At 34.0% G+C, this 25196-nt stretch overlaps 3 protein-coding genes across 3 annotated transcripts; 1 reads left to right on the top strand and 2 right to left on the bottom strand.

Annotated features, from left to right (window-relative positions):
- Nucleotides 1–15460: 15460 nt before the first annotated feature.
- TRIADDRAFT_3973 (uncharacterized protein) lies at nucleotides 15461–17626 on the bottom strand (the record flags this gene model as incomplete). Its single annotated transcript, XM_002111569.1, has 7 exons — nucleotides 15461–15640; nucleotides 15748–15825; nucleotides 15932–16043; nucleotides 16179–16239; nucleotides 16666–16765; nucleotides 17216–17311; nucleotides 17504–17626. Coding segments are annotated over 7 exons (750 nt in total), but the record flags the coding sequence as incomplete, so codon positions are not given.
- Nucleotides 17627–18360: 734 nt separating this feature from the next.
- Nucleotides 18361–20911, top strand: TRIADDRAFT_55810 (uncharacterized protein; the record flags this gene model as incomplete). Its single annotated transcript, XM_002112073.1, has 10 exons — nucleotides 18361–18435; nucleotides 18918–18952; nucleotides 19232–19310; nucleotides 19530–19668; nucleotides 19784–19875; nucleotides 19970–20048; nucleotides 20138–20391; nucleotides 20458–20565; nucleotides 20647–20697; nucleotides 20798–20911. The coding sequence occupies 10 exons, from the start codon at nucleotides 18361–18363 to the stop codon at nucleotides 20909–20911; spliced, it is 1026 nt and encodes a 341-aa protein (XP_002112109.1).
- A 580-nt stretch (nucleotides 20912–21491) lies between these two features.
- Nucleotides 21492–22860, bottom strand: TRIADDRAFT_24589 (uncharacterized protein; the record flags this gene model as incomplete). The annotated part of the gene is made up of 7 exons (XM_002111568.1): nucleotides 21492–21585; nucleotides 21681–21757; nucleotides 21840–21949; nucleotides 22107–22200; nucleotides 22280–22383; nucleotides 22508–22595; nucleotides 22798–22860. Coding segments are annotated over 7 exons (630 nt in total), but the record flags the coding sequence as incomplete, so codon positions are not given.
- Between the last annotated feature and the right edge of the window lie 2336 nt (nucleotides 22861–25196).

Raw genomic sequence — 25196 nt, 5'->3', positions numbered from 1 at the left:
AAGACTATTTCCGATGATAGAATCACAGATTGTTTAACTTTCACTTATTCAGATTAACGATGCGATTAGTGCGAATAATATAAAGTAAAAAGTTCATTAATGCTATGCTGATTGCACCACGCAAATTTGCAACATCCAATATTGCCGTAGAGTGTAGACTGCGAGTCGTTAATTTAGACAAGGATCAATCAACGATAATAATTCTAGCTTGTCGTTGTATCGATGTCCACTCCAGTAGAGAAATGCTACTAGAGTCTACGATGATAACAGACGAAGATCGAGCTACTGGACGACCAAGGGATGTATAATAACTGAGCAGCAAAGAAGGCAGAAATGGATGCTTGCCTTCAGGCTTTTTACCTCAAAAAAATATAATTTTCCTTGAAAGGGTAACACCCACACCTACTGTGCCCTTCCTATTGTTTCTGTACCCCTGTGTGTTAGGGTTAGGGTATGCACCGGTCAAGGTGAGCTGGTGGTGACGTCAAACAACTAGTACGTGCGCTGCACATGTACTGTACACTACCTAAAGTCCCATACAGTGGCAAGTAGGCAAGTTTTGTTATTTTTCGAGTCAACAGCGCAGTCTCGTCATGGGCCGTACCGTAACGGTACAGCCATCACGGTTCAACTGTCCTACAGTCTGTAGGCTACAGGCAAGCCACACGTAGTAGTACTGTATGCTAGTACTAGTGGGACCTTGTGGTGTTCTTTTGAGCAGTTCGTCAATAATAATATATGATTAATTAATCAATAAACAAGAGTCAAAGATTGGAAGATCAGCCAAGATATCTTGAAGTATTAACTCACTTGCAGGATTTATTTATTTATTTTATTTTTTGAACCTCTTCTAAAGTCCATAAGTTGCAAATAGATTCAATTCTAGGCTAATGTTGCTTTCCTTACACCTTTGACCTACTGTAGAGTGTCGAGGTTGACGTGATGCCGAAGTGGGCGTTGTCCTGATTTACATTTCAAAGTATTTCATGCTCAATCTGTTCAGCATGCAAGGAGCAGCAAAGAGCGTATTCCATCCATGATTTCAATTATACAAGTTAGTCAAGGTCAGGCAATGGTCATCATTGCATTTGCATAAGAGCTGGCATCAATGCAATGATTGGATGACTGCCATATGATCCTTGCCCTGCTTTGAAATGACATGGTCATGTGTATTATATCGACGTGTATATATAATTGAACAGATTACATCAATCAAAATGATTTGATTTGAACATAAAATAGTAAGATTGATGCCATTATCTTGGATCCTATAGGATAGTCTGCTATAAAGTACGCTTATCCTTTTAGTCATCCTATATAGTACTGTATACAATATTGCAAGCAACGTTTTGGTACTGTAAATGAACAACATCGGAAATTAAATCAGTACGTCATAAATAATGGCTAAATCAATAGAGTTGACTGTACGTTGAATAATAGGCCAGCAAAGCGGCCGACTGCAGGGGCTTTTCCATTTCTTTCTTTCTATAGCTTGGGTAATAAAAAGCTCGAGAAGTCTCTGCCGACAGTTAGCCTAGTCTGTAGTAATCAAAATTAAATTACTAACCGCTTCATGATCATGATACAAGAGTGATTGCACAGCATAATGGACGTACTGTACGTACTATAACTCAGTAGATTGCAATACTCTTATCTGTCTTCTAGTAGGTTAGTTATGAAAATAATCTAGCTGTGAATTTTTTTTTAATTTAATTTATTGCTTTGTTCAGGTTATGTGCTCGTTCATTGAAATGGGCAGCTTACAGGTACAAATAAATAATAGTACACCTTTTTTTCAAGTTTTAGGACAAAAGGCTTGTAAAACTTAGCAATATCATTACGTATCGCAATGATGATGAGCAATCCAATCCATGACATACGAATCCTTTACTAACGCTCTAGATGCATATCATTTGAGATTCCATACGATACTTAAAAAGGAAATTTCCTGATGCAACACACTTCTAACTATCTAGAAGCCCAAGACTTAATATATACACTACAGTAGGGACTACTACAGTACAGTACGCATATTCATGGACTACTAGAAGAATATCTACTGTCGTTGTCTTGCAGCTCTAGCCTACCCTACTAACTGGTAATTTGTGGTATTCCGCATTTTAATCGATCGATAATATTGCGTGGAACGTACCAGTATAGACCGGTATTACGACGTGACTTGTAAAATGGTTGGAACGACTGATGGTTTGTATTAGAAACTTGAAAGAAATGTAATTATTCAACACTGCGATAAAAAGTAATCAAAAATATCAAGAGCTAATTGCTCAAGGTTGTACTGATCTGACTGCAAGGAATTGGAGTCAAATTGAAAGTCCATTTCTTCACTATTGAAAGGCATCATTTAAGGCAACGCTATAGCTGAACATCTTTCAACCATTCTAAACAGCTCGCCACGCCCCTAGAATCGTGATCGATGCAACGTGAACCAGTTCGAATCAGAGTACTTTAAGGTGCCCTAAAATCACCAGAGTGAATCAGAATGTAATAAAAATTATACGAATATAAAGCTGAATAACTTAGCTTTTTAATTTAATTGATTAAAATGAGGTTGATAGAGCAACTTTTGCGTAATATTGTATTAAATTCCGAATTCTCTACAGTACTAAGTAAAAAACGTTGTACTGTACAGTACTGTGAAATCTGGGACTCCCAGACTGGAGTGCAGTACTGTACTGTACTGTACTGTACTGTAAGTCTGGCACAGATGACTCGCCCAACTAGCCGTACAGTGTACAGTGCAGTGTACTGTACGCCAACTACTGTAGTCAGTCAATTGTACTGTACCGGGTACCGCTTACGTAGTAGCCCACGTGTCTAGAAACCATTGTCATGCAAATGAAGGCTGGAATGCCATGGCAATGATCGTTGTATACACAACAACTGTTGATTTATCCATCCAACGGAGAACATAGCGACTGAAAATGGTAGAATTGGATAGAATTATTGCTTTGGATAGTAGAGCAATTGATGAAGGCTTGATCATAGTTATTGTATAGCATTTAAAGTCTATTTTCCGCATAATAAATCCATCGATGAGGAGAAAAGCCTGAAGGAAGAACTCCATCGAGTAGTCTAGACGCGCAAACACGACTTGGATTATCAGTAGACAGAAGTTGGAAATATCCCCATCCAAAAGGAAGTCATAATCAAGTTACCTCTATCACTAACGAGTTGTATACCTTTACCTTACACAAACACCATTTATTATTCCAACGTAGTAAGACGTTACAGTAACTCCAAACACATAGTGCGACAAACAGCTAATGTGAGATGGTGAGAATCTTCACTCCTATTTAATTGCAATCCATTACAACACATCTTATTTTTCCTTCTGGACAGGAATCAATTACAGCAATCAATATGTTTAAGGGTTTTAAGAGAGGCTCTGAGAAAGAGGTGAGTACATCTTGCACAAGATTTTTTCAAGTCATTTTGCCTTGTCATCATAGTTTTAACTTTCTCCATGTCTATATCCATATCATTCTTGATATCGATCGATCACCATGCCGAGAATTCATTGCATGGATACAAATGAGAAATCATACATTGATCAAATGGAGATTAATTCAATACAACACAGTCCAATTTAATATCCCTAATCATTCTAATGAATAGCGACTGAAACTCAAATCATAAAAATTTAATTAGCGTCATATCGTGCAACACAAGATTATACTATTGTCGTCTTTTCGAGTATGTAAATTTTATGCGCTTCCTTTTTTTTTCCCCCCTTTTTGGTTCAATGATTAATCTCGATGACAGTTCATAACCATCCCTTCTATATAAACTAAAATAAGTAATATAATAACGTACTTTTTAGTTCTATTTCATTTACCTCGACAACAGTTTGTATAATAACTTATTTTTACACCTTGCGTTATAATATAATGCAACGTGTACATTACAAGATATCGCCCATGTTAGTTGGAAAGTTTACAATTTACCCCAATGCGCAATGATAGAGCTCGTGATCGAATAAATCACATCAAGTCTCTATTGAATAAAGTAGCACAACGTATGAGATACATTGAAAATCCCTTTTGATAATGCTTTTGATAACGTTCCTATCAAAAATTATCGAGAAGAGATAATTACTTAATAATGGCTTTATGGATCGTTTAAAACGCATATGGGATCAACGTACTCATCATCAATCTTAAATCGGAAAGCTTTCTGACAGCTTTTTAATCGTCCGTAATCCTAATCAACCTTATTATAAATGAACACCAGCAAAAGCAAATGACTTTAATCCTGCTGATATTGATGATAAGTATCAATAGCGGACAATTTGTCGATAAATATATAGCGTATTGTGCTGCAAAATACTATAATCATATTTCAATAAATTCTGATCATCGTAATTAATTAAAATAAGATCCAATATTAAGATGATAATTACTTGCAGGTATTTTAAATTGCAGTATTACCGGTACGATCAAATTAACTTTGGATATACAAACTGGATACTTTACATTTTGTCTGTCTCTAGATGAGAAATAGACGTAGCATGAAATTCCAGATGGATAATATTGTAATATTTTAATTCCACCAGGATACAAATAATGTCCACATATTTCTATTAAGTTTGCTCTTCTCATTACTGTCATTAGTATTCTCAAAGTCACCCTGCTGCTAAAATAAACGACCATAAGTTAGGTAACGCGAAAATCAAGATAGTCCAATTTTAATCTCTCCTACAACTACAATTGCACTTTTCCTTACCAATCATTAAAACACAACCTGATTTTACCTCAATACGAATCCAATGTAATCTTCAAATATAAATTTATTCTTTGGGTTAACATTGTATCCCAGGCATTCCCAGCTGTTAAGATTAACATTTATTTTTTTTAAAATAACCATCTTAAAATGTTTATTGAGCACACTAAGCCCACATGATTCTTATAATACCACTACTACTTTATCATGGCTGCTAATAAAACCACAAAGCTTCGCCTCCTTAAATTGAGTATAATCTTCTGTGATGCTTTTAGCCATTTTTATAGAATTACATTAACCAAATAAGGATAATCTTGCTTGCGAAAAAAGCCTCAGCTGTTCATTAAGTCAAAATGGCGATAGCAGTTCTACATTATCGATTTATTGCAATAACAAACACCATCAGTGGCACTCTACGGTAGCATCTTGTCCATGTTTCGATCTCAAGATTCTACCTTCGCTTGAACAATAGTACTAAACATAACAAGAGAACGATACAAAGGATATCATTTTCGCCTCCAAAATATTATTATATAACGAATTAAAGCTGCAATATACATTTAATATTAGAACATTTCGTTGATTAATTATCTTTATCGATAATAATGAATCCCTTTAGCCTACGTAGAACGATCATTTTCAACCTAGGGGATGACATCAACAAAAATAAGAATCGGCTTGTTATAGATTGATTTATGAATGGCAAGCCTCCGATGATAATTATATTAATAATTGATAACTCCTACCTTTAATGCATTCGAGAATAGTACCTCTTTATGATGGGTTTCCTTTTATCGTGATGTGTAGAATTGTATTATTATGAATAGGGTTGTTATCAGCTGTTGAGAAGCAAAAGACAATTTCTATTAAAAGATCGAGATAGCGAATCAAATTAATCATCTTAGTGATGCTTTTCATACAGTAAACAAGCATTAGTATTGATTACATCCTACCCTGATCCAGTTTTCCAGTTGGTTAAATATAGACATTTACTATCAGCATCATAATCAAAGTGCAAATAATCCAAAATGTTGTCAGTGAACCAGGTATTGAATCGATTTCATTGCAGTCTAAAAATCTTCCTAAAATGATCGATTAGCATTGAATGTTAGGTATAGGTTGTCATCCAGTTATGGATAGTATCTTCACCTTGTCATCGACACAAATTTCATGATTTGATAAAAACTTATTGTCATGTTTTAATTGTACTTAAACACGTCTATCATCGATCACAAAAATAATCAATCTAATTCCACTTAATGTTAAGATAGAAGACGATCATTAAAAATATTGATAAATAAATTCAACGTTTACTGATCTTTATTCGATTTCGATGTAAATTAATAGGTGACTGAATTGATAGTAGCTTTTTTTATTTCTTACATTATTGAATTATGGATTATATTTCTGATATTGTATGGTGTTGTAATGGATTGACTCAATTAACATGTTTGTATCTTTTCTAATATCATTTCATTATAGAAGGGTAAAAAGAATAGAAGTGGCTCAACTACTTCTAATCGGTCATTTCTTGCCCCTACCAATACATCATCCAAACCTAATTCACCGCCCAAGCCATCATTGGAAGATTTTGGTATTTGGATGGGTGACGAACCACAAATTGAGGAAAAACCATCAGAAGATAGCGAATCTGATGTATCTGGCGTTACATCGAATAATATGCCAGATTTCTTAAAATCAGCAACAGAATTAGCAGCCGAAGAAGAAGAGCGGAAACGTAAAGAAGAAGAAAAAATAATAGAAGATAAATTAAAAGAGAAAAAACGTTTAGAAAAATTAGAAAGAGATCGAATAGAAAAGGAGCGGCTAGAAAAAGAAAAATTGGAAAGAGAAAGATTAGAGAAAGCAAAATTAGAGTTGGAAAAGGAGAAAAAAGAAGCTTTAGAGAAAGAAAGGCTCATAGCTGAGGCAATGGCAAAGAAAAAAGAACCTCCATTTCCAACACATATTGATCCATTTATTAATATACCTATGGCCTTATCACCAATTGAAAAGATCGATTTGAGTTATCTAACATCGAAAGCCAATGCATTCCATGATCAGTCTTCTACTCAACCGCTTCTTAAATTCAATAATCAATCTACTAACAGTTTTATCACGCCCATAATATCCGGTAGTACATCGCAAGTAGAGGATGATTCTAAAGCAAAGGTTGGTCTTTCATCGAATCAAGAAGCAATTCCTGATGAAATTGCAGAGCAAAGTGACCTTGTCCCGATTGTGCCACCACCTACACCCGTTTGTTCCGATCCATTTGAAGATATCGCTTATCCGATCTTTAATATGGCTGATGTCTATCACGATGGACTATTAGACTATCGAGAATTTGCATTGGTAATGATATTATTAGTAGAATTAGACTGCAGCTCGTTGCTATTTCATAATCAGACTTGAAGGTTTCATCTTTACGAACGCCATCATTATCTTTTTGTCTTCCTATGCTTTCACTTTTACCATTTTTTTAATTTAATGACATTCTGTTTTCGGTTTAGTATTATAGACTTTTTATACACTTGGGAGATAGTTAAAAACCTAAAAAAAAAGGCAATGTATTAGCTAACGGTCGTTAATTTTGTTTAAGCTGAAATTATATGAATAATCGATTTAGTACGTTAGTGAAACATTTTTTAGCGTTGCCGATATAATCGAATCATGTCCATAGCAACTAGTTTGAAATAACAATAGCCGCCATTTAAGTTGAATTTACATTGTAATATCAGAGGTCGATGAGAGAAATTTCTACTTAAAATCCGTCAGTTTGGACCGAAGAAAATCTTACTTTCTGTATATCTTATTGAATAGTGTCTTTAACTCTTCTTTGGTTAAATTTAAAGATCATTCTAGTCTCGAAATTTACATAAGCGTTTCATAAACAAAACACCATCACATTTTTTGATAGTGTTCTAATTTATAATCTCATTATTTCGTTACCCTATTATATACCGTAGTAAATCTTGGCATAAAATGACAATCAAAAATATTATAGTAACTAGAGTGAAGGGTATCAATCATTATAGGATAGATTTTAAAGACTTAAATCACATAGCGTGAGAGTCAATATATCCAACTTTGCAAGTTTACTAGTTCATTTTATGACTTTGCAGTTTTTTATATTATTCGCCTATCATCGGAAAGTTTAGAATGAAATGGACAGTTAACATTAAAAATCGCATATCTAACAGCAAAATGAAATGTTTTACCTTTTGAGATTTTGGGCCAACTTATTTTGATATTGCGGTCTTATATTATATAGCCTTGTGTAAATTAATAGTAAGAGTAAAAAAATTATAAATACTTAATTGTTACGGTAAATCCAATTGGCAATTTTATCATGGTATTACATATATAAGAAAGAATCGATATTAATACTACCAGGAAGCTTAGCGATTTTTTATTTACCGCATAAAAGTAATAATTCACTATTAAACGAATATCGTCATTTTACAACTTAATAATTGAATTTATAAAACAATTTTATGCTGCCATCATCATTTATTCGTATATAAGTATCAAAAAGGCAGCGAGCCTGATAACCTCCTAACCATTTCTATAGTTGACAATATTTGCTAACCGTTGGAGCGTGTTGGGCAACATAAAGTAAAACATTCCCATTAGTGATGTTTATGTTATTGCAAGAATAGTAAATGATTGCTATTTGCTGCAAAATGACCAATATAGTTTAATCTATTAACATTTATCGATAGCAATTTTCACAGTAAGATTTCATTACCGCTTGTAGCTAAATTGGATTTTCTAAACTGGATGCAATAATCTGCATCGAACTTTCTCTTTCAATTGTACAAAAATTGTCAATGTATTTTTAAGTCTTCACCTTAAATTCCTACTAGAGTATTATAAGTTAATGAATGCCTATATATATATTATAATAATTATCAGATCGAAAATTTCATACTTGATACCATAAAAAGTTAAAATAATTAATATTTCCAAGTATGTGGTTATATGAACAAATTAAGCCGAGTAGTTAGACGGCATGATAATTATATAATTATTGTGGTTCTAACTCTGATTACTCTTTTACAATAGGTTTGCAATTCTAAGACGTTAAACTTAGAATTAAGCCAGGAAGAAATTAAGGGTATAATGGAAGACATTGACTCTAACATGGTAAGAAGTAGTGATGAAATGTCTATAGATATGGATCCATTTATTAAGCTTTTCATAAACATTTCTATCAATTAGGATGGATATATTACCTATGATGATTTTGTTCCAATTATTCGTGAATTTTTAAGTCATATTTACAATAAACTTGACGAAACTCCGGTGAGTAAACTTTCTGATTGTAATGACGTATTTATGATTGGAATAAATTGTCTTTGAAATTGAAATAGTTGAGCATAGGATGATTTATGATTTTAGGCGTTGTGGATTCAACTTCAATGGACTGGTGGCACTCGTCTCTATTTTAACAAGAAGAGTGGCGAATTTAGGTAAACCATTAGCGAAGAGTATGATTTGAAGTAATTTATTAATTTCGCTGTATCACATAGGTACTAATTCACTTAATTTAACATACTACACAGCTATATTCCACCAATCGAGCATAAAATTGCTCTAAAAGATGATCTCGAAGAAGATCTCGTTGAAACTACTTTAGCTGAATTATTTAGGGTAACCGATAAAGACAGAAGAGGTTTTATTAACTTGGAACAATTCAATAAGGTACTTAAATGAATTTACAGTCATAATCCATTGCAAAAATAGGTCGCTTTAGGCGATTTCTTTGAAATCTTTTTATGTTTCCTTTATTAAATTTTTCATAAATTAATTTTTGCGCTTGAAAACACTAATTCACTTTTAAATATCTTGATATTGCTATTTAATAGATAATAAAGTCTGAAGCTTTAGATGTCTGCTTAAAGATGGAAGATAAAGCTGAAATTGCACGATTTTTTCAATAGTAAGTTATGGCAACGTCATGTCATCATCCGCAATCATTTTTTAACTTCCAGTAGAAATAAGTGCGAAGTTCCATATACACTGCGATCTATGACTGCCGTATTTATTCAGTTTGCAAAATTTATAATAGTTAGAAAGATCTCTGCTTTTTGGTTAAAATAAATCGGAAATTTCATAAACACCTTTAGATATCCATTTAGTAGCAGGCCATTTTAACTATATGTGATAATTAATCACAATATCTTTTATTAACCTTACAAATAGTGCTGAAAATAATCATGCTCAAATCAATCAATTTACGTTGATGGCTAAACGAATCATTTATCTTATCAGTAAAGTACGAAGCGCTAGCAATGTAAGTATAATTCAAAATTAATATGAACAGTGGACAAAGTGAATTAAAATAGAGATTTGATCTCACTACAAAGTACCCCATGTCTGAATTGTATTCTGCAATCTTTTACTTCTCAATTAGGATGAATGGTGCCAATTAAATAGCAACAAGCACGGCCTATTTTGGCTAAATAAAAGAACAATGGAGGTAACGAAAGAATTGCCTTATGAATTTCATCGAAGGAAAATTGAAAAGCAAGAAGAACAGTGAGTTACTGATATAATTGAAGAAATTTGTAGTTCAAGTTGAAAAGCAAAAATAACGATAGTCAATGGTTTAATTTCATTTAAACCGGTATAAATTGAGCTTTCGGAATATTTATTTTTATTATCATGTTGATGAAATTAGAATGATTGAAAGTGCACTAGTCAGTAAAGCAAGGAAAGATCTAGGTGAAACTTTCGAAGAGTTGGCCAAATTACTTTCCGAAAACAGGGTAAGCCAACATTGGACACCATCATAAGCTATACAAGATGTCTAATTGAGTTGCTCTTTCGCTATTTTTTTTTATAAATTACATTACAATCTTCGGTATCAAAAGCGTACTCTAGTTACCATGACAACTAGCTATTCAATAGTTTTAAAAGAATGGAAAATCTTCTGTCTAGAGTATATATATAGGCGCATGTTTTGATTGTCCAATTTGCTCCATTTTGTTTAAAACTGCTTGTTTATCTTGATTTTCATAATGGAAAAGATGTCTTATGCTGTAAATAGATTTTTTATTACGTTCTGACAACGACGAAAAGTATTAACTGTCAGTTTTTAATCGATGAATTTCATATCATTTACCCCGATATAGGAATTAATGGATAAATACGGCGATTTAGAAAAGCAGTGTGATGAGAAAAACCATGATTTACGAATTTTAACTACTCAAGTGACGACTATAAGAGCAGTTGTAAGTATATTAGCACCAATCAAAATCGAAAATAAATGACGTATCACTTATATTTTATATTAAAATGAAAAAAATTGGGTATAAACGTTTTTATGTCTCCGATTGATATGTTAGTTACATGCTAAAGAACACGCTCTAGACGAAACATCGGAATCTTTGAAAAAAGCCGAACGAGAAATTGAAAGACTAGAAAAAGAAGGTTAATATTAGTATCAGAATTGGATGAATGTGTTAAAATGAAGAAAATATGTTTTTAAGTATTAACAGCTTAAAAATCGTGATGATTCTGTTAATTTTATCTAGTGGTAACGAAAAACGACATGAAGAGAGATCTATCCTCAACTAAGGAAGCTTTGAGAGAAGCCAAGTAATTCAAATTTTAAGATGATACTGTAGATAGAATTGTTTGCTATAATAGAATATTAATATTTTCTTTATTACATTTTAATAGAACTTCAGCTTCAGACAGCGAGAAAAAAATTAATTCTTTAAAGAAGGAACTACGTGAAACTATCTTACAATTTAAGGTAGATTTAAAATACGCTTTAATCAAAGTTCATTTTATTATAGCTGTACTGAGGTAACAACATATTAATCTGAGCGTATATATTCATAATATGCAGGATTCACAAATTGCCATCGAGTACAGAGATAGACAAATGGGTACAATGTCTAAACAATTGGCATCATATAAAGACAAAACAGAAGCACTGGAAAAGGTAAACATGACACTAAATGAAATATACTGATGCTTTCTTAAGAATTGTACGGATTACATACCTTTTATTTAATCCATAATTCACAATATCATTTATAGGAGGTAGCTATTATCCCTGATTTACAACGTCGCTTAACAGACACTGAAGAAGAGTTACAAAGATTGCGTTCAAAATATGAAGAGAAGGCAACACAACTGATACTGTGCCGAAAAAATTTGAAAGATTCTAGAGGAAAAATCGAGGTTAAATTTCTTTCATCAGCGATATTAAAACCACTTCTCCTCCTGATCGATATTAATGTAATAAATTACAATAGAGGCACTAATATGCTGTTAATTTAATAGATTTTAAATCAAGAATTGGAAAGATATCCATCTGTTTGTCAAGAATTAGACGAAGCTAAAATGGAAGTTGCTTCACTCAAAAGACTTATAGTTGCCAAGAACAATTTGGTTCAACAACAATTTCGAGAATTGGATTTGGCTAAAAGTCGTTTAGATCTTGTCGAAAAATCGGAAGCGAAAAAGAATAACATCTTACTCAATGTACTAGAAAGGACTTCACGATATCCAACTAATAATGCAGGATCTGATGATTCACGGTCTCCGAGTCCTCCAGCTACTAGGAGGTAAATAGCAAAAGATATGTTAATCTATAAAAGTTTGTATTGTATCTATAATGTTAAAGACTATGTGTTACAAATTTCTAGACTCATGATACCAAGTTAGTCATGATCTCTAATCTATTAGCGAACCAAACTTAATTTATTAAATTTTCTGGTTTTACATAGACCGACAAGTGCACCTCAATCACCACGAACAGGAAACGAAATGGGATTAGATGATGAAAATATAACAGATGTAATAAAAATAATAAATTTAACTGTTTAATTAATAATTCTTATTTCATCAGTTATATGAATATGATAGCTAACCTTTATCTCTTAAAATGATCTAGTTTACATTTAACTTATATCAAAAATGTTTTAAACATTTTAGTTTGATCCAAGGGAGATCGGTGGCCAAGCTCCTAAAAGATCTATTTCAAATTTGGATAATTCTCTAAAATCTATTATAAGTAACGGAATCCATTCGGAAAGAGGTGGAATATCTTGGTCACCAGAGATCTCTGGCAAAAGTAACATTAGTAGAGGCCATAAGCCAGATTTCTCCATACCATGGAGTCTTAAGCAACCTATGCCGAGTATCCTACAACAGGGTGAAAAGATTGAAGATGAATTAGATATTTCGATGTCCAAATACTCTCCTAATACAAGGCGAGCAAAGAGTAGCGAAGACGAAGATGAATTGCAATGTAAGTTTTATTTTATGATTACCCAATATTTTCAATCTGATTAGTCAGCATTTAAATATCTTCATCTCTTTTTACGGAATACAACGAATTTGTTTCAAACAAGCTAGCTCAACTCGACTTAATTATCATATCCATATTTATTTAGTATCACCTGTAACCAAGAATATCAATGCAGTAGCCTCTCTAGCCTTGAATAAAGGGCTCAGTTCGACAATAAATGCAATCAATACTGAACCAAAATTAGTCCATATGGTCAAGATTGGTGATCGTGTATCTGCTCGTTGTATAATCAAAGGTAAAACTGTTATAGAAATATTTGAGACTGTCTGTTTGCTTGCTGGATTATATTTCATACGTCTATTCCGTCTTTTTAATGATTGAAAAATTCCTTATAGATGATAAAGTTGACCGAGAAGAAATTGTTAGTGGTATTGTTAAATACGTTGGTAAATTAGATAGCGCTTATGTGGATAATCGCATCTATGTTGGCTTAAAACTAGATAGACCAGGTAGATTTTGAGCTCAATAGAAGTAATTATAGGTCAAAGTTGATTTAAAATTACTGCGCGCTGTGACATTTTTGTTAAAGCTAATCTAAGAACTTATTACAAATTTTGAAAACAGTGGGTGATACAGATGGAGTTGTTAATGGGAAACGATATTTTAAGTCTCCACCAAACCATGGAAAGATTGTTAGATTGTACGACGTTATCTCTGTTTTACATCCGAAGGTAAAGAATGTTACAAATTATTTGCTTTACTTATTGTCTAAACATTAACGGGAATAAACTCGTAGATATCTAAATGTTAGTATCGTTATTCTGAAGTATAATTTAATGAGTTAAATTTAGAGTTCTAAATTTTACAATATTATATGGTATGATGGTATTATTATCAAACTATGCAGCAGAATCATTAATTTAGATTGACGTTTTAATACCATATATTAATAAGAAAGCTTTAAAAATTCGCTTTAAATGAAATTGTAATTCTAATCTATTCCATACGTTTCTTATTTATTTCATTAATAGCATATTAAGCCACTAAATTTTCAAGAATATGTCTCTCCAAGAGTTGAATTGGCTAAATAAATGAATCCGATTTTTCCATAGAGTAGAATGTTCTATATTTATAAATATTCTATTTTTCACTCATTGAACGAAAGTAAAGCTTTGGCTTGATACTGAATGGCATATGAATTCTTAAAAATAACGTATGATGTGGCAAAATGGCAGTTATAATTGTAACAAATTATAATGCAAACTTATGCAGAGATATCCACGATATCAGTTACTGAAAATATTTCTTTTGATACATTTTCGTATCACCTTTTGAATTAAAACTTGATCGTTGTACGAAAAAATAAAAATTTATAATTATAGATAACTAGTTGACAATATTGTGAAATCACTTTGGTACAATAGACATTGATGATTTATTAAATATGCAATATACGATGAAACTTTGTAATGTCACAATTGATACTTACAGTAGTAAAATAGTTTACATTTACTGTTTTTTTGTTTTCGTTGTATATCAAACTATTTTATTAACGGCAGTTCTGTACAGTTTTAGTATGGAAATGAATTTGAAGTCAATCTAATGTTATAGTTACTACTTTTTATCAGATCTGGATTAATCCTTCTCGAAGAGGATGAAATTTTAATGTAGATAAGATAGTATCTTCTGTAAACTTGCAACGGTATACCTATAATGTCTTTAATTTTGTTGCTGACTACACGACAAACTATATCATCCAACGCTTAATCACGTTGTAATAGATAAAGAAAATCTTCTTTTTAAAAATGTTTGCTCATTTCCGGTATTAATATTGTTTATCATTAGTATTTAATATTTTGTACAATATAAAATATTTCCTAATGTCTGATGTTTACTCTTAAGATATTAGTATCATGATTTGTCGCAAGGACTATAGTACATTATTGCAATTTTGAAAATTTGACTTCCTTATGTGCACAAAGTTGTTTATTACCGACTCCAAATAAAATGTTATAGTAACTAATATCTCGTAATTACATAGAAAATAATATATGTACGACCCATTGAAAATGATCGAGTATGATACTTGCTGGCTGCTGCACTGGAGGTTACATTCAGATTTTATTTAAAATCAGCAGATAATACATTTTAATATAGTCTAAAAGTTTATATATCCAAAGATCATTCTAAATCAGCTGAGCAACAATTTGATATAAGATGATCATCAGTTCTATATTAAAGCAAATATTACATTAAAGTTTAGGTGATTCTTTTTTCTGTTTTGATGAAATAAAATAGTGGAAATGTAGAAAATGGTAAAGCAGAAATATGCTAAAACTTTTCCATTTACAGTTTCTCAAATAGTAAATTACAGCAAATGCTGTATATTACTAAAATCTACTTTTTAGCTGCAGCAAAACTGAGAGTGCTATCACATGGTTTGTGAGCGTCCTCAGCAAAAATTTCTTCGGGGATTTCATCACCAGATTGGTGAAAGTAGGTCGGATATGGAGGAGGTTCCTTAGGAGGCTTAAAAATGGCATCAGTTATGCGAATGAACTGATTTTCATGGCCAGGTACGGCACCTTTAACATATAATATATCGTATTTTGTGTTGATACGCAGTATCTATAATAAACAAATGCAAATCCTTGGTAAGTATTTTAACATAGATTTAGAATACAGACACGCTATCAAAGAACACCAACTAAATTTGTATCAAAAACTTTACTCACTCTTAAATTCTTAGTTGTATGATATTTATTTCCCATTCTTCCAGCCATTTTCTTACCAGGCCAAATGCGTCCGGGTTCCTAGCATACACCGACAGCAAATTACGGTGATTTATTGTTACGATCTCTCCCATGTTCTACTTGTCATGATTCAAATTTTAAAATGATCCCGGTAAGGTAATCTTACCTGACCACCGCCGGTAGCACCCATTTTTCTGTGGGTTAATGATACACCATGGGTCGCAGGCTGTCCCTTCATTCCATGTTTTTTCATGACACCTTGAAAACCTTTACCAATCCTAAATTCAACGTAAAGTTATTATTATAGATGTTACAATTACGGCTTGCAGTTAATGATAGCGTAGGCGATCCAGCTGCGGACGCAATACTACTTATTTTATAGGCTACCATGAACGAATATCAAGCACGCTTACGTTTTCGCTTTGACATCAACATATTGTCCGGGAACGAAATGCATGGCATGTAGAAGGGTTCCTGAAGAGGCAAAATATGCGATAGATTAATCAAGTTGTTATGATTATTGTGCAAGTCGTACTGGAATGCACCATTAAGTACAGCTAAAAGGCTGGATGATTGGTATTCTAGTTATAACAATGGATATTCGATAGGTACGTCCAATGTTGCGTAAGTTTACTATGCTTTAATGCTTATTCTATCGCAGAACTTTCTTTATAAGTTGGTATACTGTATAGTAAGCTTACGATTGGTCAGTTCGGAACAAGTAGAAACTGAAAAATTAGAAGATGGGCCGTATGATGTATCTAATAATACTGTAATATTGATTGTAGTAATTTCTAATTTTGATGATTATCATCCTGATGTAGATCACCTTGATATTTAGTGCATATTATTACGCGAGATTATAATGACAACTTCAAGGTTAGCTTTTCCTATTCTTACCCCTTAAAATAAGAGCGTCGTCAGATACTTTAAACTCCCATACTTTCCTTTTCGGATTAACACCAGCTCTTGCGAAATGGCCTAGTTGAGCTCTTCTGACCTACGGATAAACGCTAAATGGGCTTATATGGGTCTACTTGATAAGCTTGACAAAATCAAGAGCAGCTATCTTTCAATATAGATTATCTACAGTAAAATTCATCCTTGATGGCATCAGTCAATTACTAGGCACCTTTAGCTTTGTACACACATATTGTATCAGAAATGCAATTATTTCATAACAGCAGATTATCTACAGAAAATATGACGCAGTCATAAGCCATGCACTACACTAGCGAATGATGAAGAAATGCCAAACTTGTATAAGCATATCCTATCCGAGTGAATACAGTTAATGCAATGCTGTACAAGAGATTATCTACAGCAAAATAAGTCATTAACCGCACTAGAAATGGCAGAACAGATGAGAAACTTTTGCGTCAACATGTCGTATGGAGTCGCTCGACTAAGTCCTACAGAATGGATTTGATTAAACTAACGTTGTGCTTACGTATAAGAGTTTTAGTCGATCCACAGCACCAACTTGGACTGCACAATATCCATCCTTTGCTTTGGTTTTATTATGCAATACATGGCATTGCTGAATCTAAGATTGATGAAATACAAGGAAAGAATGTGGTGTCAATCCGTGAATTTGAAGTCATGATAGTGCCCAACCGACCGTATAGGTTGGGGATTCTTCAAGGCTAAGTCATGCCATATTTTACAGGTGATGATTGAACTACTTAACAATCATTTTCAGTACAATGATACGGAGAAATTCACTGCAAAAACTCACTTTAATTAAAGTTACAGGTACTCTAGTTCCATCTTTCATCCACATAGGCATCATCCCTAATTTGACACCAATTAATCCTGTTCGACGTGAGCCAGGTTGCCAAGTTGGCCATGACGATTGCTTTTGCTCGTCATTTGTGGTCTTTTTGTCTTGCTGTGCATTGGCCTTTTTCTTAGCTACTTGTGTTGCTTGGCTTGCCAATCCTCTAGTAATTGTCTTTGATATTGTGTTATAACTAGTTGATGATAGATGGTTTATTAACGAAGGGAATGGCGACGCCACGGAAGTTACATTGGAAATCCATTTTGCAAGCTGCGACGCCATGCTGCCGTTCCAGAGCGAGCTTCACTGACTTCGGACGGATAGCTCTTGGACTAGGGATGACCCTGTTGCGTTACAGTCCAGAATCTGAAGGCTTGTTTCGCCCATACGAGTTCTGATCGCTTTGGTTGTATCCAGTATAATACATAGTACACGCTCGGCAGTAATAAGCAGTCTATAGTGGACAAAAAGATGGACGATCTGTAGGGCTTCTACTGTAACAACAGTCTAGTTGCAGTCAAATTCTAGTTATTCTTTCCACTTGAGTGTACTTGGTAATTGCTTGGAAGGACTGACATGGGACCAGATAGTAGCATGACCTCTAGTAATGACTGTATACCGTTTCAAACGTGACTTTACACTCTATACTGTACACTATTCGAGACCATGAAGTCGTGGCGAGACCTTGTACAATGTACAGTACGTCCAGTACAGTACATTAACAACTTAGGATAGTACTGTACACTGTAGCCGTCCACATCCAAATGAGTGATTGCAACGATCTCATCGATTGATGGATGCAATGTTGCTAAGCTATGGAAGAAAATAAGGCTAAGCATTCCGATCTTAGTTTGGCTGGTGTACAGAGACTACAAGAAGAGCAAGCTAAGGTAAATGGAAGAAATAAGAAGGATGTAATGTAGGTGATCGTAGGTGCTGCTAGGCAATGTTGTGCTATAGATAGACTTACCTTATACATTAACCAAATTGCAAGATAATCTGAATGTAACGAGCCTTATGATCGACTCGGCAGACTACCACAAGCCCTCAGTCATGCTTACTAGCTGCTAAGCAATGTTGTCCTATAGACATTGGCCTTGTGATACAGGCTGTAGCCTTGTTGCAGGACTACTACTTATTTTACTTAAATTGTAAAATAATCCAAATATAATGAACGCTATCAATCTACTCGGCAGAGCATGACAAGTCCTCAGTAGTGATCAGTAGCTGTTGGGCAATGTTATCCTATAAGCTTAATTGAGCGTAAATAATGAGCCATCACTTTGACAATCTACTCTAAGCCTTATTTTCCTACCTATTGTACATTTCGATATGTTATACTAATTCTTCCTTCTGGACATGGTCGTGATAGGAAGCAGAAGATTGCCAACAAAACATTCAACAGTGGTATGTAAACACTCGATTCTATTAAAATCGCTCTTGTGTTAATATATTTATGGAATTGAATACCTTAGCTTTGCATAGAATTTTTACCCCTGAAGATGAGTACGTTGCGTAAATTGAATATTTGTAGTATATGTAGAATCCTTGCTTTGTGCAATGATATAAACATTGTTTTTCATTATTTTCTGAGCTCTTTCTGTAAATTGATGGTCATATTGGAACTTCAGTAAAATATTTAAAGTAACTTTAATTGATATTCTTGGTGGGCTACTTAATTTATAGCAAGAAATTGATTTCTGATTATGAAGATTTACAATCGACCTTGGAGACCCTGCCTTACAAAAGATCTTACGATATTATGGTATGGTATAACTTCAATAATGTCATAACATTTATTATTAGCATTATAAGTGGAGTACTTGCTAGGAATAATCTATTTAAGCTATAAATAAACCTAAATGGTTCCACGCGTCTTATACAGATATGATTTGATGTGCAACGTCTTGAGATTAATGTTACATTATACCGTATTTTAGTATCAGCTTCTAATATTTGTATTGTGATTATTTATCAAATTTAGGTCCCGTTTTGCGGGGAATTGGCATTTTTTCCTGGCAACTTAGTTCATACCAATGAGGTAACAGCTCTTATAGGTGATAACTGGTTTGCTGATGTATCCGCAAAAGAAGCTCAAGATATAGCAAATAGAAGGAAGCTTGGTTAGTGAGTAGTATTATTCGATTACCATTTATATGATATCTTCAGCCATATAGTACATAGAAGTGCAATGAATCTTTCTCCAGAATATATAAAATTTGCTTTATCATCCTTTAGAATTAAATGAAACTCTATCAAAACTTGAACAACAGCGACAAAATTTATCGGAAAGATTAAAGCTTAATTCAGAATTTGAAAGAGATCTAGTGGTAATCTCTCATTCTTTTCTGATTTGCACTTATGAAATTTGCAATTTCTCAGCTTTCATAACTATCTTACATCGAATGTCGTCTGTCTGATTAGGAAAAGGATGGAGATGGAGTTATCGAGATCAAGGAAGAATTGACAGAAAAAGATGAAGACTTACTTTATCCTGTTAAACGTAACATTGAATTCATTAAATTTTTAGATATTATTATTAATGATACGTGTATTAGTTCGAATTTATAAAGATCATCCTACTCCATTTAGGTATAAGTAGGCTAAAGTCAAATGAAAATACTAAAAGTAATATATCTACTGCTAATGAAAAGACCAAAGTCAATACTTCGACTAGCAGTATTGAAACCGATGATGCATACTGGGATAGACTCGAGAAGTTAGAAGCAGAAAATGAGGAACTGAGTGATGAATTCACGTCTCAGTATGACGTGCAAGATGATACAACGATTCGATTTCATCATAGTCAAAAGACGCCGAAAGAAAATGTCCCCTCGTTAGCACAGGTAATGACGATAACTGATCATTAATAATAATCATCGCTTTATCTATCTTTTTTGCCAATTTAATAGGAAATTTCAAGCCATTCATCTATTGAAAGACCAGATCAAGTTCAAAAATTGATCTCGCAGGGAAGTCATACTGCCAATGAATCAAAAATTGTAAATACAGCTACCAAGGTTAGTCTTACTTTATTGCGAAAGATAGAATAGATATCAGTAGTATTGATATTCTAATAGAAATGATTGCATTTCAATTAGTCTTTTACTGGTGAAATAGTCGAGAAGCAAAGTCCTACTACCAAGCCTGCGGTAAGCTGCTATACCAATTTTTGGGTACAATAGGAAGGCAGTAGAATGAAAGTGTTTAAGATCTTTACTAAGATATATTTGCTGTCTGTTTACTAATCAGCCGGTTACTGCAAAGACGATAGAAAAGTCTAGTACTCCTGTATCATCCGAGGTAGACTTAAAATTTACCGCTATTTCTGATGGTTCAATTTCATTCGCATGCTTTAAAGACTAATTCAATAACATGTAGCAGTGACCTTTCGATTTGTATCATTTCAGCCACAGGAAGCCTCAAAACCAGTTTCTAGATTCAGAGCACAAAGGATGAAAAGTGGAAAGTAGTAACAGTTGGGTAGCGGTGTCAATGAAAAATGGTGATATTTATTTATTTTTGCTGTCCAACGACTCAATTGCATCTTAATGATGCAGAATTGGAGATGTTTGTTATGACGATGCTATTAAGTCAATACTGACAATAAATGTCTTGCATGGCAATCTAAACATTGATATAATGTATCTTTATAGATAAAGACTTTACAACGATATACTTCAATAAAAGCATTTTATTCTTGGCGTCCATTTTAAAAACATTACGAAAACTTTTAACGAATGTAAACATGCAATTTAGCACTTATACAGTTATATGAGAACACTAGAGAGTGTCAAATGCAGTTTTCAGTACTTACAGAAACGTCTGAGAAGTATACTGTCGATATGGTAGTATGTCTCAGTACAGTAATTATAAACACATATTTTTGGAGATATAGCTCAAGCTGCTAGATGAATAGTTTGCGCTGAAGAAACATGATCTCTTCCTACAAATCGTCCCTTACACCGAATCCAGGACCGGTAGGTGGTGAACTTAAACTTGTTAGTCCAGTAATTGGTTCAGCACATTTACGGCCACTCCTGACAGATACGATAAATTCGAGTGATATTAGTCACTGCTGTCGAGTAACTTATAAAAACGTTGAATACCGTTAAAAAATTGTACAAGATCTTACCTGGGCCCAGCCGTAGGTTTTGAACCAGCTTTCAGCGAGTCCAAAATTTCTTCCATGTCATTGGTGGTAAGGTCCTCCTAATCAATTTGTAATGCAATGCACGCATTGGTTAGCTTGTGAGCTAGTGACACCTTTACCATTTTCAGTTCAACAACGTACATAATAATCGTCATTAATTTGTACCATCGGAGCATTAACACATGCTCCTAAGCATTCCACTTCAGAAAGTGTAAATAATCCATCTTTGGTAGTCTGACCGATCTCGATACCTATTCAGTTTAAGATTGATAAACTATGATGAATGGTAGTCTACGGGTTTCCAGAAAGCATAAAATCTGATTGCTATAATACTATATAGACAATTACAATAGTTCTATCCTTTTCCAAAGAGTAACTCCATATTTTAGTAGTACGAATAGAAATTACCTAGCTTTGACTTAATCACATTCAAGATACTATCGGAATCCCGCAACATACATGGCGTTGTTGTACAAATTTGTATATGATATTTACCCATGGGCTCCCTAATTGTAAAACAAATTTTAAGCATGTTTCATTAGTTGGTAGTGATAACTGGATAATACAATTAAACGATTAACATACCTATTAAACATAGTATAAAATGTAGCGACTTCATATATTCTCATACGAGATACGCTAAGATAATCGGCAACATAATTCATTGCGGTCAGAGGAAGCCAACCTAGCAATAAATTCATATCGAATCAATGGTAGCATTATGCGACCACAGGCAGCATTTGAGATTGGCCAAGTTCACTTTAGCCATGCTTGTATCAATAAATTGTAATAACTACAAGATTGATTACCATGTTGCCTCTGAGCTAAATCGAGCAGTGGAATAATAGCAGCATTCTTATGACCTTCTGGATAATTAGCTATGATCTGTTCAGCTCGCTAACGTTTGCATATCCCGTAGAATAAAAAAAGTGATCAACAAGCATTATTGATATCCATATTATTTTTAAGTATATACTACAAGCTAATCGCAAGTAAGCAACTCTCAAGTCTTGCCCATCTATTGTACTGTATACCGGTATATCACTGCAGTCTAAAATGACATACGCAAAAGACAATCTATATTGATGAGTATTTTTACCTTCTTGGATTTCTCAGTAAATTCAAAAGGTATATCAAGATTGTTGTCTTTGCTATCGCGGTGCTATAATTATGTTTGAGATAGAAAGATGTTGATTCATGTCAGAACAATTTCGTTTTTAAGGTTAAGATTGTGAAATTTTGCTATGGCAAAGGTTTATTTATATATTTTGGCTGTCCAAGATGTTTCTATCACTGATTACTGTGCCAACACTTGTATGTCTATCGATGGGGCATATTGAGGTAGACGATTGTCACCAAAGTGGTTTGGATATTATTGCACTTGGTAAACATCAGTAGTTGAATACAATGAAGGCAAAAGCATAGTTGTAAAGTGCAATTTGATCATGATGAAGGTTTGTAGAGAGTTTCCTACATGGATTTGAGGACTAGAGGCAATTGACTGTTAAAGTACTGTAGGAGTATTTCGATTCCTGTCTAGTACAGTATCCAATCGGTCTCTAAACTTGAATCGAACGGCGTTCTACATCACTGTAGCACGTATAATGTAAAGTACTAGTCTATCATTGGTGAACTACTCTAACTCGATCGATACAATCTGATGTTATGGATGAATAAATAGACTAGAATGAATATCATCATTTGGCTGTAGTAGAGAAACTTACAACAAATAATTTATCCGACAGCAGCTGGGTTGTTGTTACTAATTTTCTTTGGTATAAAACCTAAAAGGAGTGGCCAAGAAGGACGTTAGTATGAAAAACAGTCGAGTTAATGCATTCTCTTCTGACATTGGTTGATCATTATACCTTGGATGTATTCCATTGGCGAGGTAGCACCCGGCGAAAGGCAATGGACAACATGGCGTCTGTAGGCTGTACCTAAGCAGGAACAAAATGGAGGTCGCGGTCACGGTTCGCTCTCACTCTTAGTCTAACTTCAGTCACGGTTCAATCGTACTGTACACTGTACACTGTACGGTACAGTCCTTAATGCTCTGGAACCGGATCGGATCGTTTCAACCCTGAATCCCTTACTATTTAGCCTACGGCTGCCTTTTTCTACTATTCTATGCCTAGTTCTAGACAGCGCGCATTAGGCTACAGTATGCGAGATGTCCATCAAATGAAACTGATGACCCTCAAAGCCATATGATGCGATTGTTGGCTTGGATTGAGGCTACAGTGTACAGTACAGTACACTGTACAGTACAGTACATGGCAGGATCCAGCCATCTGTACTGTCCGTATCACACCGACCGTACTGGACGCTCAGTGTACAGTACAGTGCACAGTACTGTACACTCATATGTACTGTACTGTAGTCTTTGGTACTGTGCCTGTGGTCCGTGGTTTAACAACAAGACCAAACTAGACCAGGAAGATTTCATACTGTACTGTACATTGTACAATGGACATCATAAAATGGCGCCGTCAGGCAAGACTATTAGTCTTGTGTTACTGTACTGTATATCAACAGGGACTGATATCAAGAATTATTGGAATACTGTACTACGATTAATGAATAAGTGACCTAATGACTTCTCAAATACTTCAATTATTTTGAAATATTCAATTCAAGTATATTACAAATCCAAATGTACCTGGCAGCTCATTAAGCCACTTGATCGCAATATTAAAACTTGATACTGTACAGTATATGGGAAGGCTTAACTACTAAAAGAGAGAAAATCTTGAACAAGAGATTTTCGAACTTCGCGTTCTTACTGCTAATGACACTACATGGTTATTGCCATCACTGGTAAAAGCTAGGATGATACAGCTAGTAGCAATAAAGTAGACAGCATGAGAGTTGGGTAAAAAGAATGCACACCGATGGATAATAAATGTCGCGAACTAAACAATATTTACAGTATAATCACTTAGACTGAAGACGACATCTACTTTGCACATTGCAGCACAACTACTTGTAAACAATCTACACGACCTCTACCTTCATGACTGATCATGTTCTCAACGATGCAGGAGAGAGATCGGTGACTAAAATATAGGCAAAAGCTACTGCTGTAATGCTAAGTATATACTTCAGTAGTCATTCAAAGGCTCAATGACCATAGGGCCTTGTCGCATTTCGCAGCTATTTTGTCATCACTTTATCCGTTTCCATTACGTTATCATATATTCATGTCAACTCTTGCATCGTCGATAAGTCACTGTTATATGCTTTAGAATTAAGGTTCGCTTTTGTTAGTTTTCCCTATCCTTTATTACTATAAAAGAGAAGAAGGTTATGTATAGGACGGCTATAGAATCGGAGTTGGAAGGAATAATCAACAAAAACAATCTCTAATTGCTAGTAATTAATTATCAGAGGTAATGATCATTTCTGATGAAATACGTGTGACCGAAGTTGTAGCGATCATAGACATATGTACTCGTATATTAAAACTTGTTTTTTTCATACTCATTTCTTCGTGGT

This window comes from Trichoplax adhaerens, genomic scaffold (genome assembly GCF_000150275.1).
Source record: "Trichoplax adhaerens TRIADscaffold_4 genomic scaffold, whole genome shotgun sequence".
Taxonomy (NCBI): Eukaryota; Metazoa; Placozoa; class Uniplacotomia; order Trichoplacea; family Trichoplacidae; genus Trichoplax; species Trichoplax adhaerens.
Note: the sequence above shows the minus strand (reverse complement) of the source record. Positions and strands in the feature narration are given on the sequence as shown.